The sequence below is a fragment of the Rana temporaria genome, chromosome 9 (assembly GCF_905171775.1).
Source record: "Rana temporaria chromosome 9, aRanTem1.1, whole genome shotgun sequence".
NCBI lineage: Eukaryota > Metazoa > Chordata > Amphibia > Anura > Ranidae > Rana > Rana temporaria.
In genome coordinates this window covers 119,135,494-119,160,292 of record NC_053497.1, presented here as the reverse complement: position 1 = coordinate 119,160,292, position 24,799 = coordinate 119,135,494, and the positions used below count along the sequence as shown (strand labels likewise).

Sequence of the window (24,799 nt, the reverse complement as noted above, 5' to 3'; positions counted from 1 at the left end):
TCCATACTAAACAATCATGCACTAGTGGTCAGGGAAACCTTACTAAGGGCTTGTGTTAATGGGCAAATGCAGCTTCCTTTCAGGTGCATTCAGCCTGCATTTGACATCAGTTTGAGATGCTGTTGAGATCAGCGTTTATTGATGTGCATTTGACCTGTAGTTGATCTCTTTTTGACTTGCATTTGGCCTTTTAAACTGGACCACCTTCCTTCAAGCTGCTTTTGCGTCCCATTGACTTGTACAGTAAAAGCAGCACATGATCTAAAAGAGTTGAGTAATATCGCAGACCTATCGCCCTTCTAAGTAACTGCTATACTCCTCAAAAGAAATTAAAGGCTGGCTCACCCTAGGAGTGTCTCTGAAGTTTGATCTTGTCAAGTGAAATGAGTTGTTAGAATCTAGAGTTCACACTTAGGCTCGGTTCACACTGGATGCTGATGCGGCTCCCAGCAGGGGTCCGGTGTGTCCTCGTTCACCGTTTCAGGTCCGATTCCAGCCCAAATTTTGGTCTGAATTCGGACCTGAAACGGACCAAAAGACGCACAGGGCTCGTCTCTGCATCGGAAATATGTGAACCAGTCCCATAGAGAGCCGGTCACATTCTCCTGCTATTGCGAATTGGATGCGGTCATTCCGCATTCAATTTGCAATAGTGTGAGCCTGGCCTTAGCCCTGGTTCACACCAGTGTGATTTGTCATTCGATTTGACAATTCAAAATCACATGACAAGTCACACCCCATTGCCGGAAATGGAACCTTTTAAATCACTGCGACTTTGAAAAAGGTTCCTGCACTATTTCTGTGCGATTTCATGTGCAACTAGGCTTGACATATGTGTAAATTAAGTCACACAGATGTCAGCAAGCCACACTGATTGGCGGCTTTAAAATCACACTGAAGTAGTACAATTTCAAAGCCGCACTGGTGTGAACCAGGGCTAAAACACTGAGATGTTTTGGCAAAGCATTCTGCCTACTGTATCTCGTGCTAAAATTGTAGTTAACTCAGTGGAGCCCATGGTTTATATGTTGCTATCTTTAGGTGACTGGACAAAAGTGTTGTACTTACAGTATATAACCCTGCCTACTTTTCGAGACTCCAGTTTTTTTGCTTGTGTCCTTAGGTGATAGACCCCTTCTGATTTTTGCCTATTTTTCACAAGCTTTCTTTTTCTTCTTTGACTGTCACTTCACTTCTATTGAGATCTGATTGATTATTGCCTTGTGGCTCACCAGCAGTTTCCAGATCGGTTACCCTCGTTGTATACCTTGGAAACCATACCCAGACCCCATGAGATCAGGGTTGGCCTGTAATATTTGCTTTGGGCACTGGATCCTGTGTTTGGTGCTCACCTTGGCACATGGTGCAACTAGTGGGTTAGCCTCAGGGTGCTATGCATGTCCAGGGACATGGTTCTTTCCTATGGCACTCTGACAACCCCTTCAGGGGTATGCCCACCATGACAGGTGAAGCCTGGACCCTGGATAACACCAGTGAAGTAGACAAACTAAGAGAGGGTTTCCCTGTACCTTTACACACCACAGGTCCCAGAAGACGGTGTCCCATTCACAAAGCGCAGCGCGCGTCACGCATGCACAGTAGGATGCCAGCTGTGAAGCCACAAGACTTCACTGCCAGTTTCCCTTAGTCAAGATGGCGGCGCCAGCACTCGATAGTCGATTGAAGAATAATTTATTTTCAGGAGATCTTATGCCCCGTACACACGAGCGGTTTTCCCGTCGGGAAAAAAAAACAATGGTTTTCCCGAAGGAATTCCTCTCAAGCCTGCCTTGCATACACACGGTCACACAAAAGTTTGGTGAAAGTTTGACTGTCAAAAACACAGTGACGTAAAAGACTACAACGAGCCATGAAAATTAAGTTCAATGCTTCTGAGCATGCGTTGACTTGATTCTGAGCATGTGCGTTTTTTGCGCGTTGAAATTGCATACAGACAAACGGTTTTCCCTCTAGGATTTTTTCCTGACGGGAAAAAAGAGATCCTGCTCTTTTTTTTTTCATGCAGTTTTTCTGTGGGAAAAAGTCAGCTGGAGCATACATACACGGTCGGGATTCCCGACGAAAAGCTCTCATCTGAGTTTTTCAGACAGGAAAAACGGTCGTGTGTACGAGGCATTATATGCACACACTTTTTCTCTTCCGTTCATGGACGGACACAGCAGCATTGACCTTAGGGTTATATATCCTTCCTTTCAGGAGAGACTAGGCAGAAAAAAACAGCACTTCAAGTGTTAAAAACACTTCTCTCAGTATAGCACCTCCCAGGGGGCAGGTCCCCCGGGTACATCCCACTCTCTGCATCATGCAGCCCCAGATTTTTTCTGCCTAGCAATAGGAGAAGACATGGCTCCTCTGGGCCCATGTGCTCTGGAGGTTTTTTTCTGCGATTTTGTTGCTTTTATTTTATTTTTCCTGCATTTTTGGATCCTGGGATCTAGAATCAACTGCCGACTGGGTGACAGGCTGGATCTGCGATCCTTGTAGTCCCCCCATGTTCGGTCATCGAGCGTGTGCCAGCCTTTAGCTATGCGCTGGGCCGTCCACGACATGTCCTGTTGCTTCAGGGGTGGCCGGTGAGCTATATGCTACAGGGCACACATACAGTGCCTTGCGAAAGTATTCGGCCCCCTTGAACTTTGCGACCTTTTGCCACATTTCAGGCTTCAAACATAAAGATATAAAACTGTAATTTTTTTTTGAAGAATCAACAAGTGGGACACAATCATGAAGTGGAACGAAATTTATTGGATATTTCAAACTTTTTTACAAATAAAAAACTGAAAAATTGGGCGTGCAAAATTATTCAGCCCCTTTACTTTCAGTGCAGCAAACTCTCTCCAGAAGTTCAGTGAGGATCTCTGAATGATCCAATGTTGACTTAAATGACTAATGATGATAAATAGAATCCACCTGTGTGTAATCAAGTCTCCGTATAAATGCACCTGCACTGTGATAGTCTCAGAGGTCCGTTTAAAGCGCAGAGAGCATCATGAATAACAAGGAACACACCAGGCAGGTCCGAGATACTGTTGTGGAGAAGTTTAAAGCTGGATTTGGATACAAAAAGATTTCCCAAGCTTTAAACATCCCAAGGAGCACTGTGCAAGCGATAATATTGAAATTGAAGGAGTATCAGACCACTGCAAATCTACGAAGACCTGGCCGTCCCTCTAAACTTTCAGTTCATACAAGGAGAAGACTGATCAGAGATGCAGCCAAGAGGCCCATGATCAGTCTGGATGAACTGCAGAGATCTACAGCTGAGGTGGGAGACTCTGTCCATAGGACAACAATCAGTCGTATACTGCACAAATCTGGCCTTTATGGAAGAGTGGCAAGAAGAAAGCCATTTCTTAAAGATATCCATAAAAAAGTGTTGTTTAAAGTTTGCCACAAGCCACCCGGGAGACACACCAAACATGTGGAAGAAGGTGCTCTGGTCAGATGAAACCAAAATCGAACTTTTTGGCAACAATGCAAAACGTTATGTTTGGCGTAAAAGCAACACAGCTCATCACCCTGAACACACCATCCCCACTGTCAAACATGGTGGCGGCAGCATCATGGTTTGGGCCTGCTTTTCTTCAGCAGGGACAGGGAAGATGGTTAAAATTGATGGGAAGATGGATGGAGCCAAATACAGGACCAATCTGGAAGAAAACCTGATGAAGTCTGCAAAAGACCTGAGACTGGGACGGAGATTTGTCTTCCAACAAGACAATGATCCAAAACATAAAGCAAAATCTACAATGGAATGGTTCACAAATAAACATATCCAGGTGTTAGAATGGCCAAGTCAAAGTCCAGACCTGAATCCAATCAAGAATCTGTGGAAAGAACTGAAAACTGCTGTTCACAAATGCTCTCCATCCAACCTCACTGAGCTCGAGCGGTTTTGCAAGGAGGAATGGGCAAAAATGTCAGTCTCTCGATGTGCAAAACTGATAGAGACATACCCCAAGCGACTTACAGCTGTAATCGCTGAAAAAGGTGGCGCTACAAAGTATTAACTTAAGGGGGCTGAATAATGGCCAGAAGGGGGGTAAAACGCGCCCCCTCCCTACACCTTCTTCTGGGGATGTCTCTGACACGGAATCACGCCCTGCTACTGCATCTGGCCCTGGTTCCGTCATATCAGATGATGCAGGCTTAGCCCACACGGACAGTGAGGATGACTCTGCTTCAGGGTCAGCGCATGATAAGGAGTTTGTTGGAGCTCTTATCACTGCGGTGCGGGATAGTCAGAAACTTGTGTCCAGACTGAACAAGGCCAGCACGTTACCTGTGGAAGGGGCTCCCGCTTTTAAGGACCCCGCAGATAGGAGAACTGAGGCTGTGGCCTGCTCCATGTTCACAGTGGTGGGGTCGGCGGTAAGACCGGTCTTGGTCGGGGCTCTGGTGTCGCAGACACTTACCGAATGGGCAAAGTCCTTGCTGCAGGAGCTGGAGGCGCAGAATTCTCCTGAGGCCTGTGTGGACCTGGCCGACCAGCTGGTGCAGGGCCTGAAGTTTGTCTGTGAGTCGGCCCTGGATACGCTACCCTTGCTCTCCAGGGCCTCCGCCTACGCGGTGGTGCTACGCCGCCTTGTGTGGCTGAAGTGTTGGTCTGCGGACCAGTCTTCTAAAAAGGCCTTGGTGGACTTACCCTTTAAGGGTAAACGGCTTTTTGGGGCGTCCCTGGATGACATCATAAAGGATGCCACAGGCGGTAAGAGCTCTCTGCTCCCGCAATCTGGAAAGGGTAAGGAGCCTCGCCGTAAGCAAGGGCCTTCCTTCACTGCCCCCAAGCGTTTTTTTCGCCCGCCAAGTGCGGCAGGAAAACGTTTTCAGGGTGCTAAGGCGCCCGCTGAAGGGCAAAAGGGCAGCTGGTACCGCAAGCTCAACAAGCCTGCGGACAAGCCTGCCTCTGCATGAATGTCTGCCCCCGCCCGGTCAACTGGTCAGGTCCTCCCTAGTGTGGTGGCTGACGTCTCCAGGACTTCGGACCGGAAAATTGTTTTTTGCCGTGCCATTGGACATTGGTCACGACGGATGCCAGCCTCTCAGGCTGGGTGGGTGTCTAGTCAGCACAGGGGCGCTGGACTCAGGAGGAGTCCCGCCTGCCAATCAATGTACTGGAGCTCCGAGCGATCAAGTTGTGTCTCTCCAAGTGGTCTCTGGGTCTGCAGGACCGACAGGTCAGGATCCAGTCCGACAACGCCACGGCCGTGGCATACGTCAATCATCAGGGGGGCACACGGAACTCGGCTGCATCCTCTGGTACGTTCCGGCTCTGTCTGCCGTGTACATTCCGGGGGTGCTGAACTGGCAAGCCGACTACCTAAGTCGCCAAACGCTAGACCAAGGAGAATGGTCGCTAAACCCGGAAGTGTTTCAGAGTCTGTGCCAAAAATGGGGCACTCCAGACGTGGATCTTCTGGCGTCCCGTCTCAATCGGAAAGGTGTCACGGTTCGTGGCCAGGTCAAGGGATCCGTGGGCGGACGCCTCAGACGCGTTGGTGGCACCATAGGGTCACTATCGCCTAATCTACGCCTTCCCTCCTCTGAAGCTTCTTCCTCGCCTGCTGCGCAGAGTGGAAGCCGAGGGGATACCAACAATCCTGATCGCCCCGGATTGGCCACGTTGTCCCTGGTACGCGGACCTGGTGCGTCTGGTGGCAGACGTCCCCTGGTGTCTACCCCTGAGAGAAGATCTTCTGTCGCAGGGTCCTATCTTTCATCCTGCTTTACAGTCGCTGGCTTTAACGGCGTGGCTGTTGAGAGCCAGGTGCTGAAGGACCGAGGCCTGTCGGGCTCGGTGATCTCTAAAAATGTAAACTGTATTAAACGGTCCCTAGCAGAGACCAGGTGTTTGAAGGGGCGATCCCACATATCCTCCCAGTCCTCCCCTTTGAATGTCTGAATTTTCCCTCTCCCACCTCTCCTTACATCTAGAAACCCCAAGAGGTGTCTTTTTGAATTTATACAGTTGATAGAGTCTTGGCCATATCCTCATCCTTCAAGAGAGTCTCCAGTGTCGAGGGAAGGAATTCAACTCTACGATCGCTGAACTGTGCCTGAAAGGCATGGCGCAGCTGCAGGTAGCGAAAGAAAAATGAATTCGGCAAGTCATGTCTGGCCTTTAATTGATCAAAGGAAATAAGATCACCCTCTCTGGTGATATCCTCCAATACCTTGACACCCCCACAGGCCTAAACCACCGGATCTGGGAGGGAGCAAAAGTCTGGCAAATTTGGGTTCAACCACAGCGGGGCTGAGGGCGAGACCCCTAGATAGGAAGGTGACATTAGGTTGGTGGCGGCCTCCCACGCCCGGATGGTGTTCATCGAAACAGTTAAGGGCAGGGTGGATTTTGGGCCCCTATATAGGGCTAGTCGTAAGCTTTTGTAGGATCCCAAGAGTGCCGCTTCCAGAACAGTGGCCGTCAGCCAACGCCTGGCAAACACCATCTGGCCCGCCAGATAATACTTTTGCCAGTCCGGAAACGCCAAACCCCCCTGCCCCATGGCTATGTTTTGCAATGTTTTAACCTGTTCCCTAGATCATGGATCTCCAAACTGCACCCTAAGGTCCAGATGTGGGTCTTTCCTAGCCTTTGGGGCACTATTCCTCCCACTGATATGAGGCACTATTCCTCCCACTGATATGAGGCACTATTCCTCCCACTGATATGAAGCACTATTCCTCTCACTGACACCAACAATGGGGCACTATTTCTTCCACCAATATCAATGATATGATACTATTCCTCCTATTAATAGGAACACTACTCCTATTGACCACAAACCCTGAGGCCATATTTATTCTCACTCATGCCAAGCCCATGACATTTTCTGGCCCATCCGTCCCTCCTAAAGTCTGAAGGACAATAAACTGGCCTGTGTTTGAAACGTTTGGAGACCCCTGATCTAGATCGTTTGTTTCAGGAACCACAGTGCTTGGTTATTCTTAAACCAGTAGATCAGTACATTTTTTACACAATATATACTATAAGGCAATAGTAAAGTTTGTGTTTTTTTGTTACAGGTTTGTTGCAATCAGTGACCTGTATGAACCTACTGAAGATGGAACAGAAAGCCAGGTAAGCCTCAAAGTGAAATCTTCTTTTCTGCCCTTGGTATTGTAGAGCAACAGACATCACAAACTACATGACAAGCCTGCCATAGAGGTTTACTGTCTCTTTATTTGTCTTTTCACTTATAATACCAGTGCCTTCCAAATTCATAAATCAATATGATGAATTCATAAATCAATAAATTGACGTGGGTCGGGGGTCCGATCGGGACCCCCCCGGTACATGCGGAGGTCGGTAAGCCTCAGGGAGCGATCCGGGACGACGGCGCGGCTATTCGTTTATAGCCGCTCCGTCGCGATCGCTCCCCGGAGCTGAAGAACGGGGAGAGCCGTGTGTAAACACGGCTTCCCCGTGCTTCACTATGGTGGCGCATCGATCGAGTGATCCCTTTTATTAGGGAGACTCGGTCGATGATGTCAGTCCTACAGCCACACCCCCCATAAGTTGTAAACACACACCAAGTGAACACTAAATGTTACAGCGCCCCCTGTGTTTAACTCCCAAACTGCAACTGTCATTTTCACAATAAAGAATGCAATTTAAATGCATTTTTTGCTGTGAAAATGACAATGGTCCCAAAAATGTGTCAAAATTGTCCGAAGTGGCCGCCATAATGTCGCAGTCACGAAAAAAATCGCTGATCGCCGCCATTGGTAGTAAAAAAAATAAAAAAAATAAAAATGCAATAAAACTATCCCCTATTTTGTAAACGCTATAAATTTTGCGCAAACCAACCGATAAACGATTATTGCGATTTTTTTTTTTTACCAAAAATAGGTAGAAGAATACATATCGGCCTAAACTGAGGAAAAAAAAATGTTATATATGTTTTTGGGGGATATTTATTATAGCAAAAAGTAAAAAATATTGAATTTTTTTCAAAATTGTCGCTCTATTTTTGTTTATAGCGCAAAAACTAAAAACCGCAGATGTGATCAAATACCGCCAAAAGAAAGCTCTATTTGTGGGAAAAAAAGGACGCCAATTTTGTTTGGGAGCCACGTCGCACGACCGCGCAATTGTCTGTTAAAGCGACGCAGTCCCGAACTGTAAAAACACCTTGGGTCTTTAGGCAGCATATTGGTCCGGGGCTTAAGTGGTTAAGGAAAAACACCTGACTAACCTCCTGCCACTTTAATGATGTAGAAATGTGATTGTTATTTTTACCTCTATCCAAACTCAATAGTGAAAAAATAAGTGGCGCTAAATTACACTCATGTGTATGGAACTCCAATAAAGTGCAAAGATAAACCTAAAAATAAAATAAAAACAACTTCATAAACGGTAAAATTTAAAGTATCATTATAAAGGTGATAACAATGTGACAATTCAAATTATCAGTGTAACAATATCACCCTGTGACAAGTGAAATAATACTACATTCAATAAAAAGTTCATAAGCATAATGAAATTTCATCTGAAAAAAAGTTGATCCAGTGTAAACTTTTCTGATCTTCCACCACACCACTAAGTGCCAGTGATTCCGCTCCCTTGGGATAACACACTCACCAGAGATATTCATGCCTTACACTCTTGTGCTTGGCAAAAATCATTTTAAACCACACATATAGGGTTAGCTGATCTTCGTTATCCAGCTGCAAGCATGTAAATAGGACCTCTCCACATGTAAATAAAAAGTGATCCAAATAGTGTAATATTGTAAAACCAGTTTAATAAAACGCTATGTGAAAAACTTCAACTATTACACTCACATCACATCACTTCAAAGCCAGCACACAGACCAGGTAGACAGACAGGGCATGAAGCATGTTTCCAGATCCCTGAGGTTTACCAGTGTGGCTCTGATCAAGTGTATGGCAGTATATTGATGAGGATTGAGGCCTGTTAACCACTTAACCCCCGGACCTTATTGCTGGTCAAAGACCAGAGCACTTTTTTGCGATTCAGCACTGCGTCGCTTTAACTGACAATTGCGTGGTCGTGCGACCTGGCTCCCAAACAAAATTGGCATCCTTTTTCCCCATAAATAGAGCTTTCTTTTGGTGGTATTTGATCACCTCTGCGATTTTTAGTTTTTGCGCTATAAATAAAAATAGAGCGACAATTTAAAAAAATAATAATATTTTTTACTTTTTGCTATAATAAATATCCCCCAAAAATATATAAAAAAAACAATTTTTTTCCTAAGTTTAGGCTGATACGTATTCTTCTACATATTTTTCGTAAAAAAAAAATCACAATAAATGTTTATTAATTGGTTTGCGCAAAAGTTATAGCGTTTACAAAATAGGGGGTAGTTTTATGGCATTTTTATTAATATTTTTTTTTTACTAGTAATGGCGGCGATCAGCGTTTTTTTTTTTTTTTTTTTTTTCGGTACTGCGACATTATGGCGGACACTTTGGACACTTTTGACACATTTTTGGGACCATTGGCATTTTTATAGCGATCAGTGCTATAAAAATGCATTGGATTACTATAAAAATGCCACTGGCAGGGAAGGGGTTAATACTAGGGGGTTAAGTATGTTCCCTGGGTGTGTTCTAACTGTAGGGGGAGGGGTGGCCTCACTAGGGGAAATGACTGATCGCTGTTCATACATTGGCATTTCTCCCCTGACAGGACTGGGAGCTGTGTGTTTACAAATGAAGCGTGTTCCCGCTGCAATACTTCGGCGTCCGCTGGGTGGCGTTCACGTCGTTTTCCGCGTCGGGTATGCAAATTAGCTATTTCCGACGATTCACGAACGTACAAGCGGCCGGCGCATTCCTTTACGTCGTCTCTAGTTGGCTTTTTCCGGCGTATAGTTAAAGTTGATATTTCGGCGCGTATAGTTAGACTTGCCATGTTAAGTATGGCCGTCGTTCCCGCGTTTAATTTGATTTCCTTTTTTTTTTTTTTGCGTAAGTCGTCCGTGAATCGGGATGGACGTAATTCACGTCTATGTTAAAAAAAATGACGGGAAATTTAGGGACGGCGCTTGCGCAGTTCATTCGGAGCGGGGACGCGCTTCATTTAAATGAAATACGCCCCCTAATCGCCGATTTGAATTCCGCGCCGTTACGCCGTTTGAGATACACTACGCCGCCGTAACTTACGGCGCAAATTCTTTGGGGATTTGAACCTGCCAAATTAAGTTACAGCGGCGTAGCGTATCTCACATACGCTGCGCCCATCTATTTGTATGTGGATCTACCCCTATATATCTTTTTTTAAAGCAGAGGCCTGGAGAATGAAATGGTTGTTGTTACAATTTTGTTTCATGATATTTGCACAGCAGTTTATCAAACGCAAATGTTCAGGAAAAAAATACACTTTAATGAACTTTAGTGTATAAAAAAAAGCAATTATGAGGCAGATTCAGAAAGAATGGGCTAACTTTCGGCGGGCGTAGCGCATCCCATATACGCTACGCCGCCGTAACTTAGAGAGGCGAGTACCGTATTCAGAAAGTACTTGCACCCTAAGTTACGGCGGCGTATCGTAAATGGGCCGGCGTAAGCCTGCGTAATTCAAATTATCAAGGCAGTGGGCGTGTTGTATTACAATGAGCCGTGACCCCATGCAAATTAGGGGCTGAACGAACGGCGCATGCGCGCACATTCTCAGAATCACGTCGCAAATACTCCCTAAGACACGTCGGCTCAATGCTTTGTCGACGTGAACGTAAACCTATGCCCATCCCCATTCACGTACGACTTATGCAAACAACGTAAAATACGACGCTTTTCCGACGTCCATAGGTTACATGACTTACACCTGCTTTATGAGGGGTAAAGTTACGCGGGTCGTACGCCTTATGTAAACAGTGTATATTAATACGCCGGGCGCAAGTACGTTTGTGAATCGGCGTATCTAGCTAATTTGCATATTCGACGCGGAAATATATGGAAGCGCCCCTAGCGGACAGCGTAAATATGCACCCAAGATACGACGGCGTAGGAGACTTGCGTCAGTCGTATATTGGCCGAATTCAAGCGTAACTGATTTTAAGAATCAGGCGCATAGATACGACGGCGCTCATTCGGACATACGACGGCGTATCAGTAGATACGCCGTCGTAAGTCCTTTGTGAATCTGGCCCATAATACCCAGTTTTTGGGTAAAATATAAAAAGATGTTATGCTGAGTAAATAGATACCCAACATGGGCCATACGCCCACATAATGGCGACAAATTATGAAACATTAAATTATCCGTAGGCATTGCTTTAGAAGCCTTTACAGGTTAGCAGTTTAGGAGGTCTGATGCTACAAATATTGCTTTCACTCTGACATTTCACAGTGATGCCTCACATGTGTGTGCAATCACTGTTTACATATGTGTGCATTTGTGTGTGAGGATAGGGAATTTTTCTTATTATTTATTTTATTTCAATTTAATTTTTTTAAGCTGTACCATCATTTTTATTTATTTTTTGTTTTGATTGAACTTTATTGCTATCACAAGGGATAAACAACACCTTTTGTGATAGCATGAGCCATGACAGGTCCTCTTAATGGAGAAATCTGGGGTCTACTAGACCCCAGATCTCTACTCTGCCCTCCAAAGCATCTGATCAAATTTAAGATCAGTTTGATCAGTAATGGCTTATGAACAAACCAACCGAAACCAAAAGTGACAAAATCCTCACTGCAGTTTAGCCACTTGATCGCTTTTACAGCGTAGGGAATCGCTAGCTGAACAAAAGATCTAGATTATAGCTGCAGCCATGGCCCAGATATTACCACTCCAATCCGAGGATGTACAGGTGCATCCTAAGGATGGGAAGTGACTAAGTTGATCTCTTTTTACACCTCGGCTAAGTTGATCTCTTTTTACACCCATTCCAAACAAAAAAAAAAAGAAAAAGTAATGACGGAAAAAGTTGGAAGATAACTACACCCACGGTAGTTGTTAATATCTTACTATCAAATGTTACCATAGCACCTGTTCAAGTAGGTAACAGTAAAGTAAATAATTGTAGATGCCTAAAGTAAAGTCCTTTTATATCTAAAATAACTTTTCTTAGTCATCCATGGTGTGTGAAATGGTTCTCTACAGCAGAATTACACTTTTTTACAATAAGTCTACCCCACTGTTCATCGGATATCTTTTTCTGTCCTGCAGGTGTTCTGTTCACGTTCCTATGATGCCACCACACATTTTGAGACTACATGCAATGACATCAAGGACATCTACAAGAGAATGACTGGAACAGACTTTGACTTCGAGAACATGAAACGCAAGCAGAATGACGTTTACGGGGAGGACGAACAGTGAATTGGGCATTTGGCTGGGGTAGGGTGGGATAGCAATGAGTTGAAAAGGAAAAACAACTACATTTTTTTTTTCCCCCGGAAAAGAGGGTTGGTCTGAAATTTTAGAACAAGCATGTGGGGGGAATCATGGTATGTGATGAAGCTGGGAATGGAGGTTACCTAGTACCAGTAAACAAAGAAACATAGCTAAATCTTCCATTCTCCCTTTTGTCCTCATGATTCCAGTTTAACTTTTTAAGCCTTGGGCTAACACTGTGGTGGAGCTTCAACCTCCTAGTTCCTCTGGCGGGGTTCAGTTCTCAAAATGTTATCTCAGCTGTACAAGCAGCCATACACTTGGTTTTACATTTTTTAGCACACTTAGCCCAGGTTGTCCCTCATCTCACAACTGAGTGTGAACATATATGTATAAAGTGCTTACTGATTCTTGTTACTTAACCTTGCCCTACTTACTCTGACATATTCATGGTCAGAGTAACTTGCAGATGGGTCTTCTGATAACTGGCAAAGGCTTATATTAACAAATAGATCAGCTAGATATTACAATTGTTTGTGTTGTCAGTCTTTCACTATGCCTCTTACCAATGTCACTCAACATTCCAGCATTGTGACAGGATTCTAGTGTCCTAAGTCATTGATTCCCTACTTTTTCATACTTTTAAGGTCCAAAAGCAAGATAAAGCCTTGCAGTTGGAGGATCTTTGTACATTTACATAACTTTTCTAGTTTCCATATATCCTGTTGATTTAATCTCCATGGCTTGTTGTCTTCTTGTGAAGATCTTTCCAACAAAAACTAGACTTTAAGTCTTTCCCAGTCAGTTTAATGTGGCTTGTGTATCATGTTGGCTTGAATGGTTCTCATGCCAAATGTCTTCAAGTTATGATTATGTCCCAAGCCTATGGTAGACCATTTGGCCAGCAGTTATCATGCGACATGGCCGTTTTAAAGTTGCCAGTTGGCCCCATACCACATGAAGATTTGTATCCAGTTGGCTTTACAGATAATTGCACACTGGGCCAACCTTTGTTTCTTGTCATATAGAAGTCGTATACCCACTTACTAATTATTAGAAAATGACTATGGCCAGACTAGAGGACAGGAATGTGGCAATACATTTCATGTTGAGTGCCTTCAGCAGAAACGTTTTAATACGTTCATTTAAAGAATTATGTTTAGTGGAGCTCCACAAAAGAAAGGTTTATCTTCTAGAATCATTCCAACTACCTGGGGTATTATCGATAAAAATGTTCATGTGAAATCCCACCTTTCTTTCATTCAACAGACTATCAAACTACATTTTGCCTGCAGAGTCCAGGGACCTGGGCACACCTTTCCATATCAAGATCTTACAACTAATCCAAAATGTCGATTGATTACATCAAGTACACAACTCATATCATCAATACCATAGCTGAGTTGGCTTCCATCCCCAGTGTTTTCTCTAATAAGTGGCTTAAAAAGTTACATTAACGCTATTATCTTCCTAATCTAATTTATTTAACTTATTAGCAAACAGGTTTTAAAGCCATGAGTTTCAAAAACAATATGTTCAATTTATGAGGGAATACACTAAAAGAGAAAAGAACAATAAACATCCTAGTTTGCTGGTAACTAGATGTAGTGGCTGAAGTACAGACTCTAAAATATTTTATTTTATTAAAAATGTCTTAGAACATTACGCCAAAAGAAAAAAAAAATAGAACACTGAACAGCCAAACTTTTATCACTGAAGACAAGGGACCAATTTCATCACTCATGTGCAGGATTCCTACTAAATCAATAGGCTATATTTATTTGATGGCTGAATGGCCTCAATGGCTTTGGCAACAAGAACACTTTAAGGGTAGTCCAAGCAACCATATTGAAGTCTTCTGTACTTCAGTCACCACTGTGCTTACAATAAACAACACTACAGGCTACATTATAACTATGTTAAGCTCCACTTAGGTCCTTGTGTTTTTATTTCAAGTGTATATCCTTTTACAAAAAATAAGGGCAGCCTAGAGTATTGATCAGTTTTCTCAACAAGTCACCATGTAGTAGATACAGTCCAGTGAGATCAGATCCAGTTTGTCAGTTAATATACTTAACTCTAAGAGATCGTTTTATACACAGACTTTGTGTATGCAGGAAATCCTGCGGTGGTCACTATGTACAGTAAATTTGGTGTCTCCTGAAGGTCAGTGATGAAATATCCCTCTGGTGCCATACAGTATGTCTTCTGTGTTGGTGACAGCGGTTTATGGAACGTGCCTCTTGCAGTGCTGTTTGCATGGCTGGGTTTCTGGACCTAGGACAAAGTACCACCTGGAATACTTTTAAATATTTCTAAAGTCTTATGTAGTCTGTTAAATTGAACCCACATTTTGCCGTTATGGTAAATGCCAAAAAAAGGAATTGTTCATAAAATGTTCACAAAAAAAAAATACACTGAACATTTTAAACAAGGGGGTTATATTATAAAGTCAAAGTGTGGTACTTGAAACATGGTGTGGAAACCCTTCCATCAATAATGTTATTAGTGATCCATAAGGAATTTTCTTTCTGTTCATTTTCTTCACCAGTTAATTGGTTTCTGAAATTCACCTTATTAGGAGGTTACTGACAATTATGACTCCCCTCTTCTTTGCTAGTCACCACTAAAAAAAATTGTGGGTGTCATCCGATATTGTGGTGACTTCAAACTTTAGATCTCGTTTTCTGTGGTGGTCATCCGAGAATACGGATCTTTTCTTTTCTCGGTGGTTAACCAGAGAATGTTAATGATTATTTTGGTGATTCCCAAAGAACTGCACCTTTCTCTAGTGGTGGTGACCATCCAAACATGCCTTGTCTTTGGTTGTCTTAATTTTGGAGATGGATCTCTTCTCCTATAGTAGTCTTTCTATCCCTTGTAGTGGACACCATGAAGTTTGGACCTTGTGTCTTTGGGTGGTCACTGTACATACTATGGATCTCTCTCGTGTTGTGGGTGTATTCCAAATACAGCTTAATCCACTTTGCTGTCTATATAATTTCTTTTTTGAAATGTTTATTGTCTTTTTTTCTCTCACAATATGTATCAGCTACTTTGCATTGTCTGCCCCCTATAAAAAGATCTTCTTACTAGTAGATATTATTAATTTACTGTGTTTGACAAAAAACAATATCAAGTAAAAATGTTGTGGAAACTCTGTGTCTTGTTTTAGGTTTTACCAACTCATACAACTTTACACATATTTGAACATGTTTGTCTTTGTGTAGGAATAGTACAAGTACAGTAAAATGATTTTGAAGTCATTAAATTAAAAAAGGCAGAAACTACTGGATTATGCTTTACACACATAGGGCCGGATTCAGATACATTGGCGTATCTTTGAGCGGGCGTAGCGCATCTCATATGCGCTACGCCGGCGTAACATAGAGAGGCAAGTACTGTATTCACAAAGCACTTGCTCCCATATGTACGCCGGCGTTACGTAAATGGGCCGGCGTAAGCCCGCGTAATTCAAAGTAGCAAGGCAGTGGGCGTGTTGTATTGTAATGAAGCGTGACCCCATGTAAATGAAGCGCCAAACGAACTGCGCTTGCGCGCGCATGCTCAGAATCACATCGCAAATACTCCCTAAGATACGTTGGCTCAATGCTTTCGACGTGAACGTAACTTACGCCCAGCCCCATTCACGTACGACTTACGACTTACGTAAACAACGTAAAAATATACGCTTGTTCCGACGTCCATACTTTGCATTACCTGCGCCTCATATAGCACAGGTAACTTTACGCCTTACGTAAACGGCGTAGCTAAATCCGACGGGCGCAAATACGTTTGTGAATCGGCGTATCTAGGTCATTTGCATATTCGACACGTAAATCGACGGAAGCGCCCCTTGCGGCCAGCGTAAATATGCACCCAAGATACGACGGCGTAGGAGACTTACGTCTGACGTATCTCAGCAAATTTCAGGCGTATCTGGTTTTAAGAATACGCGTATAGATACGACGGCGCACATTTGGAGATACGCCGTCGTAAGTCCTTTCTGAATCCGGCCCATAATGTTAACTAAATTAAACTCAAAAGTTACAAACTGCTTTACACACATAATGTTAACTAAATGAAACTCAAGTTACAAACTCAATGATTGGTTACTGTTTTGGAACCAGTCAGCTCTTCTTTTTTTTTTTTTTTTAAACCTAAAAAGATCTAAAAAAGAAAACCAATGCATTACCTTATCTAAGGATGTATAAACTACATTATAACGGAAAATTGTTATTAATACCTACGGTAATTTTCCTTTCCTGGCCTGTCCTCACGTCAGCACACCATGGGTTAATCCCTCCTCCGGTCCTCCAGTACCACCTTCTTCTTAGCTGATAAATAGGGGGCCCTCCTCCCATACCCTTGTTCCACTTAACTGGCAGACGATGGCAGGCTTATAGGGAGGGAAAAGAGCTGTGCTGACGTGAGGACAGGCCAGGAAAGGAAAATTACCGTAGGTATTAATAACAATTTTAAGTTTTCCTGGCCAGCCTCACGTCAGCACACCATGGGATTTAATTTAGCTCAACTAGGGTGGGGAAAATATATACAAGACTCAGACAACAACTGGAAATACTGCTTTAGTGAATCTTTTATTTTTCTTGAAAAGGTGCCGATACTACGGCATTCCCGAAATTCGATGCATTAGCCGTTGTAATGTCTAAACTGTAATGCCTTGCAAAGGTCTTGCAGGAACTCCAGCTAGCGGTCCTGCATATGTCTTCGATTGGTATCTTAACAGACGCTGCCCACGAGGCTGCCACCCCTCTGGTAGAATGAGCTCTTATCGCCTGTGGAGGCGTCAGCCCCTGTTTCTCATACGTAAGACTGATGGGTGATCCAGGTAGATATGATTCTTGTTTAGGCGGCTTGTTCTGATGGCAGGATGAAAAGGGAATCCGTTTTGCGCACCTGTAGAGAGCGGTGTAGATACATTGAAAACAGGTTGACCATGTCTAACGGTCTGAGGTCTAACTCCTCTTCTTGCCTTGGCGGTTGTGTGAAGCTAGGTAGAACCGCCTCCCAATTCACATAAAACTTGGAAACCACTTTAGAAGTTATGGCCGATGAGGGCCTTAGGATTACTCTATTCGGGAGAATGATGCAATATGGGTCCTTGCAGGATAGAACTGCTAGCTTGGAGACTCTCCTTGCTGACATTATGGCTGTGAGAAAAATCAGCTTGACTGTTAAGAACCAAAGCCGACATGTCTGCACTGACACGAATGGATGTTGGAGAAGAGCTTTTAGTTCCGTGCCTAGGTCCCAGGCTGGGAACAGAGATTTTCTTGGTGGATTCAACTTTATGGCCGCCTTTAAAAAAATTCTTATTAGTGGTTAGTCTGCCCATCTGTGCCCTGTGAAGCATGTTAAGGCTGACACTTGTACTTCTATTGTGTTATAGGCTAAGCCCATTTTTAGAGCCGATTGTAAAAAGTCCAGCACTTGTGCGATGTTTGGGTCCAATGGGGAGAAATTTTGTTGTAAAGGAAATGTGAATTTTCTCCAAATTCTGTTGTAAGTAACATTGGTCGTGGCCTTCCTAGATTTCAGTAAAGTTGAGATTACTTCTTCTGAGATGCCTTGCACCTGTAGTCTGGCTGATTCAGCAACCAGGCCGTCAATTGCAACCTGCCCGGATTGGGATGGTGCCACTGGCCCTGCTGCAGGAGGTCTCTCTCCAGTGGCAGACGTATTGGGGGAACTGCCGTCATCTGTAGGAGCAGAGGGGACCATGGTCTCCGTGACCAAAAGAGTAGAATTACAATTGCATGGAAAAATCACACGGAATAGAGAAGGCATCTTGGGCTATGGCTTCGTTGCAGTGGAACCTTGAGACAAACTGGGGTGTCTTCGCATTGTCTGGGGTCGCCATTAGATCCACCAAGGGTGTTCCCCATTTGCAAAAGATTGTTTCCAGGACCTTTTCGCTCCGTGCCCACTCGTTCTTGTTGGGGAGCTCCCAACTCAGACGATCTGCAATGCAATTTTGGCTGCCCAGAATATAGGCTGCTGTCAGGGCCTCCAAATGTGCTTCGACCCAGATAAATATCTTGGTCGCCACTTGCAATAGCGGCAAGCTATTGGTTCCGCCTTGTTTGGCCATATATGCCACCGCCGTTCTGTTGTCTAACATCAGTTTGACCCGGGCCCCTTGAACCAGATCCTCAAAGGCCCGCAGGGCCAGATATGCTGCTTGCAATTCAAAGAGGTTGGAGTGTTTGGTTTCCATCTTGCCCCATACGCCTTGTACCTGTCTGCCGAGGCAGGGAGCGCCCCAGCCCCGGAGACTGGCACCCGAGGTTATCTGAATCCAGCCTCCGGGGCTGAGGGGCATGCCCCGCGACAGATTTTCTGGTGCTGTCCACCATGCTAAGCCCTGGCGGATCCTTCTTGGTATGCAATCTTTTTGGTGAAGTGATACACCATCCCACTGGCTCAGAAAAGTCGCCTGGAATGCCCTTGTATGGAATATTGCCCAGGGAACGGCTGGGATCGCTGCAGTGAACATTCCCAGAAGCGTCATACAGTCCCTTGCCGACAGCGATGAGGACTCCCTCAAGCTATTTACACGGGCTACTAGCTCGGCTGTTTTGCGTCTTAGTAGCGACACATGGCCTTTTGCTTGTATCGAAAACAAGCCCGAGGTATTCCATCTCCTGGGAGGGACTTGTTGACAATCCAGCCAAACTCAGATACAATCTTCCGCACCACCTTGCGTTGTTTTGTCCACTCCTCGCTTGCATGGGCCACTACCAAAACGTCATCTAGGTAGTGGAAAATCTTTATGCCCCTCAAATGTATAACGGCGATGATAGCTGGCAAGATCTTGGAGAGACTCGAGGTGCTGTGCTGATCCTGAAGGGTAGACATTTGAATTGGAAATGGTCTTCCTGTACCATGAATTGCCAGACCCCATGCAATGGCGTAAATGATGTTGGAGGTCTGCAGTTGGGAAGGCTTCTCTCCCTGTGCAGTCCTGCCAGGTAAAGGAGATTGGCCCATGCGTTTATACCAGCATGATAGAAGATGCCTTGCCAAGCTCAGGGTGCATTTTGGGCCTGCATGCAGTCTGCAGTGGCAGATAAATGAAATTGCACAGGTTACCTCACAAGTATGTGGTTGTGCAACATTCTAAGGCCTATTAAGGCAGCTATAACAGAATGTATGCTGCCAAATATCCACACAACAAGCAATACCCCTAACGATCGAGCGTAAATCGCTCATTCACAAAGTATGGTCCTTTCCCATAATGGCAGAGTGTAAATCGAGACCTCGTCAGAAGACCAATTTACAGCAACAAGTTCTCTGAACTTTATCCAAATAAGATGGCTGACGTATGTTTATGCATTGCATTTCCAGGGTGGATGCTGCCCTCTAGTGTCTGGGACAGCAAGTGTCTTCCAGAGATCCTTTGGATAAAAAAAAAAAAATGGACTTGCTCACACCGGATGCAGTTCAGTGCGTTTTTTATTCTGCATTAAGAAACGCATTAAACAGTGGCAACTTTGTGTCCATTTATTTAGTTCACACCAGTACAGCTCATTCTAGTGTAGTCAACAAAAGTAGAATGTTGCCTGCTTTCTGTATGGAACACATCTGGAAAGTGGCAAAAATGCATTGAAAATGCATCAAAAACACTCATGCAGAAACACATCTGGAAAATAGTAATTGTGGCAATCTGGCCATCAGACTTGCACCAAACCTTGCCAGTGACAGGTTTTGCCTACCAATCAGCAACAGAGAAAAACTAGCTATATATATATGTGTATATGTATATATATATATATATATATATATATATATATATATATATATATATATATACATATATATATATATATATATACATATATATATATACACACTCTTCAGGAATGGTATTGCTTTCAACCCAGGAAACTACAAGACTTGGCAAAGTTTCCAGAAAGAGTTGAATCTAGCAACTGACTTCTGGCTGATGCTTTTGGTAGACCTGTTACGAGCGCTGGCGCACTCAGTCACTGCTATGAGAGCAGTATGGCTATGCCACTGGAGGGCGGGCAGGCTGAACCTCTACACAAGCCTTCGACATTTCTTATAATGGGAGGTTATTGTTTGGCCAAACACTGAACAAAGCAATTAAGGGAATGACAGGAGGAAAAGTCCAGGCCACAGACTAGTAAGAGGAAGCCGACATCCTTCACTCAAGCCCACCGAACTTCAGAAGGTGCAGGCTGTAGATTTAACAGATCATAGTGGAGAATTCCAAAGTTGACCACTTAATTCATCCACTTTATGTTCACCAAATCTCCAGAAGAGAAAAAAAAAAGTTTGGAAGATCTTCATACTGCTACAAGGCCATCATGACAGTGATGCCAGAAACATAGAATCATCTGTGGATCTGCGTATGAGAGTTTTCCAGGGGCAGATGGCGCTAAACATGCCCAGCAGCGGCCCTCGTCAGGACGGCCTCTTGTCGTGTTTGGTTCTGCCGCTATCGCGGTCTGATCAGCTTTGCGGCCTGGACTGGCCATTGATTGGGATCTATGTACTGTGCATGACCCAGACGCATGCGGAGATTTTGAACGGTGGCGGGACTTTTTCTTCCGCAAATGTCTTGTTTTAGGGCTTTTGCTTCTATAAGACAAAACACCTCCTGGTGTCGCACTCTTTTGTTTTGTGGCCCCCGTAGACCCCTCCTACCTTTCCGACGATCTTCGTGCATTTTGGGGCTGTGGTGAGCTCATGCTGTACTGATGAAAGACAGGACATAGCTAATAAGCTTTTTTTTTTTTATTCTTCTTCTTTTTGAGTAATTTTACCTTGCATTGGTAACGGAATCTCTCAGGGTGGCAGTGGATTTGTGAGAATATCTGTTTAGCAGGTGTGAACAAATGAGGTTAATCATTTAGTGGAGACAGCCTAGTGCACACTGACACAGCCCAGCCACCCTTTCCTCTCTGTGAAGGAGACTCAGAAAAACTCTTCTCACTAGCTGTAGCAAAACAGCACTGAATCCTCTGGCTCTCTAATTTTTTAAATTTAGGCTATACCGGACATCCGCCAAACAGAAAAACACGGAGAAGGCAGCCAGCGCGCTCCTACGGCACGGATATTTAGAGAGCATGATAATACAGCAGCTCCACAGCCCAGGAAATGGTAAGCTCTTTAAGCCTTAATCTGCCCACATAGCTCCTGCACATGGAGCGTCCAGTGTAATAAAAAGGAACTACCTTTATTGTTCTGGACCTTCCAGTCCCAGGAGAGGCTTGAACCTGGGTGGGTTGGTTCGGCAGGGTTTTTTTTTCTTGTCTGCAGCTTCTTTCTTTCAGCGTGTCTGGTGGCCTGAAGTCCGCCCCAAAAAAAAGGAACAAGGGTATGGGAGGAGGGGCCCCCTATTTATCACCTAAGAAGAAGTTGGTACTGGAGGACCGGAGGAGGGATTAACCCATGGTGTGCTGACGTGAGGCTGGCCAAGAAATTACAATTTTGATTTTAGGCTTATATACCATTAAATCCGGTTTAAGCTGCAGTTGGCCTTACTGGCCTTCTACCCCATTCAGAGACAGTGAAAGCAACGAAAGACCTTTTCTCAATGGATGAGGAGGGAGCAGATCCTGATCAGGAACCTTTTCTATCGAATTCAGAACGGAGACCCAAAGTAATAAGGCCCTTGTTTGCAGGAGATTCAGAGACAAGAAGAGTATGAGGCATTCCTGCAGTGATGGTTTATACAGGATTCAGCTGCCTGCTCCACATGGGATGTGCTTCATTACTGGTAAGTTAGGTCAACAAAGCTATAAAAATCATTTTTTTGTGGGAGTACATTACTGGACACGGGTCTTCAAATCATAACAGAGCAGTTATACGCCACACCTTCAGGTGATTAGATACTGGCAAAGCCCCTCAAAGCTTCAGACATTCCCTCATATAATCCCTTCCACCATGCAAGCCTCAGATCTGTGGCAAGCAATGTTAGGACCATCACATACTAGCTCATTATGAAATATTTGCCTTAGAATGAAATCCCTCCCTCCACCTGCAAACAGCCGAGATGGCTGACATATTTCCCGGAGTTTCTTCTGATTTTGTGGGCCCTGTTGCTGCGAGTGGATGGAACAGTATGACGTCACTCCTGGAGCTGCCTTTAATGGCATGGGTGTCTTTGGCTGCACGAACTCTGAATATCTCCTAAACTGCAAGTTTTGGAGATATTCACAGTACCTACAGGTAAGCCTTTTAAAGACTTACCTGTAGGTACAATTAAAAAAAAAATAGTAAGACTTGCTCTTCAAAGTATAAGTTCACCCTTTTGGAACATGTTGCATCTGTTTTATTTTTTTGGGTGTAACATGTTCCAGCATCTGCAGCCTGTCAACGCACCCCAACCTCCTATGTGACAGCGGGTGGGGGATCCTCTCCCTGCACCTGCTGTCACAATTTGAAAACAGCGCTTTCCCCACCTTTTCATTCCCCGACTTGGTTGGGGTAGGTGGCGCACTTTGGTGGGGGTGGATCAGCCACGCCTCGTGATCAATGTCCTCTGGGAACCTTTTGACCTCTGGGGAGGTCCCTGTTCCAATTCCTGAGTCCTAGCCTTATTCTTCAAGGGGAAACCCTAACCCTGTCATTCATAGTTTCCTGGGAGTGAATGCCTACTGGTACCATCAATGATGAGCTGTGAGGGTGCTCGTGAGCATTTGCGTAGTCCATTTATATTCCTGCTCTCAGGTAACTGTCTGCCCCTACAGGCAGACCACTCTGCTGAATGTCTTCAGGAGCCTGATACTGCACCCGCAATCTCGGGTGCAATGCTCTGCAGACTCCTTTTTTGGAAGAAAATATTAAATGCACTTTTTTTTTTTTTTAAAGGTGAATTTATCCTTTAATATTATTGGCATAAGTATGAACTGTAGCAGGTCCTGTTCAAAAATTGTTGGCAGTTTTAGATTCTATACTTAAAGTGGGTGTGCCCACTTTTCCACAGATCAGCCACAGGATTCGGCATGTTACAAGAAAGCCAAACTCTTGTGTAGAATATTATGCTGGCCATACACTATACGAAAAATCCTTCAAACCCATTTTTTAAAAACAAACATTTGACAGTGAGAGCAAACAATAGCGCCATAATGTAGTGACCGATGAATTGTTCAGCGGACATAAATTAATCAATTTTTTGTTTTTTCACATATACCTAGCGCAAACAGTTTGGACGGGAAACACATTAACCTTTCAATTTATCGTTCGTTCGGCAGAAAATTCCCAAACTCGTTTTTTTTTTTTTTTGGGCTCAAAAATGCCCCTACTGATTTGTGCCCAATAACTGGCCAAAACGAAATCCACTCTGTACATATAATTTAAACAGTTGGTTCCACCAGAATTCTTAATATTCACTTTGCTGCATGTGCTCCTATTTTTTAGATCTTAAATGTAAAATAAAAACTATTAAAGTACACAAAAAAAAATAAAAAAATTAAACAAAATGTCTTAATAAACGCATTTTTGCGATTTTTCATATGGCCAGCATTAGTGTAACGATATGTATAAAAAAAAAAACACAGGGAACATGGCTCTTCTTATAGATTTATTACATCATGATTCATTTCACAATGCGGGAAACACTAATAATCCGGAAGGAAGGGAGAGGATATGTACATGATGCTGATCCTCAGGCCACAGTGTGACATTTTGCCGAATAGATATCTGGCAAAAGCCCACTTGATGTAGATTGTTCTGGAACTTGCTGTGTTATGAAGATTGTATTGTCCGATATCTCTGCAGTTTCCTTGGAGATAAAACAAAGGTCATTACCTGTAAAGTCCCCTCTAGAGACTCTGGTGTATGGCTGGATGCCGTGTGTATTTGGAAGGTGGACAACCAGTTAAAATCTGGGAACCAGAATGTGGTCCCTGTAGCTTTCTACTCAAGTAGAGCAGTTTACAGGTCTGTTTGGTGAATATCCTGCAAATGGTAATCCCAAATCCCCAAAAAAACACCAAGAAGCTTTACTAGATGGTGATCTAAGAAACATTCCAAGCTGTGCCTAATATGCCAGCATAGATAATAATAAAAGAGCCAATTCCATTCCTGCCTTTACTTTTTACTGTTATCTTCAGGGCTGTCTTTAATTTTGATTGGACCTTGGGCAAATTGTATCAGCTAGACTTAAAATCAGTTTACTGTATCAGATCAGGCAGTGATTGTGATTGGTTGCTAGAGGTTGCAGCATATCCTTACCACTTACTGACTGGTTGCTAGAGGTTACAGCACACATTACGGCTCACTGATTAGCTAGTAGAGGTTACAGCTCATGATTTCTTCTTGTTGATTGGTTGCTAGAGATTACTGTATAGTAATACTACTCACTGATTGGTTGCTAGAGGTTACAGCACATCATCTCTTCACTGCAGAGGGGCATGATATACATATGAATGCTCCCGTTATTTACATATGAATGACTGTTATTTACATGTAAAC

The 24,799-nt window shown here is 43.9% G+C and overlaps 1 protein-coding gene across 1 annotated transcript in view; it reads left to right on the top strand.

Annotated features, from left to right (window-relative positions):
• The window catches only part of GDI1 (GDP dissociation inhibitor 1), a 40,193-nt gene extending 24,699 nt beyond the window's left edge, over positions 1 to 15,494 (top strand). The window contains exons 10-11 of the mRNA XM_040324285.1: positions 7,048 to 7,102; positions 12,167 to 15,494. Of these exons, the coding sequence (XP_040180219.1) occupies positions 7,048 to 7,102; positions 12,167 to 12,319 (208 nt within the window). The 3' untranslated portion in view covers positions 12,320 to 15,494. The remainder of the gene's footprint in view (positions 1 to 7,047; positions 7,103 to 12,166) is intronic.
• Positions 15,495 to 24,799: the final 9,305 nt, after the last annotated feature.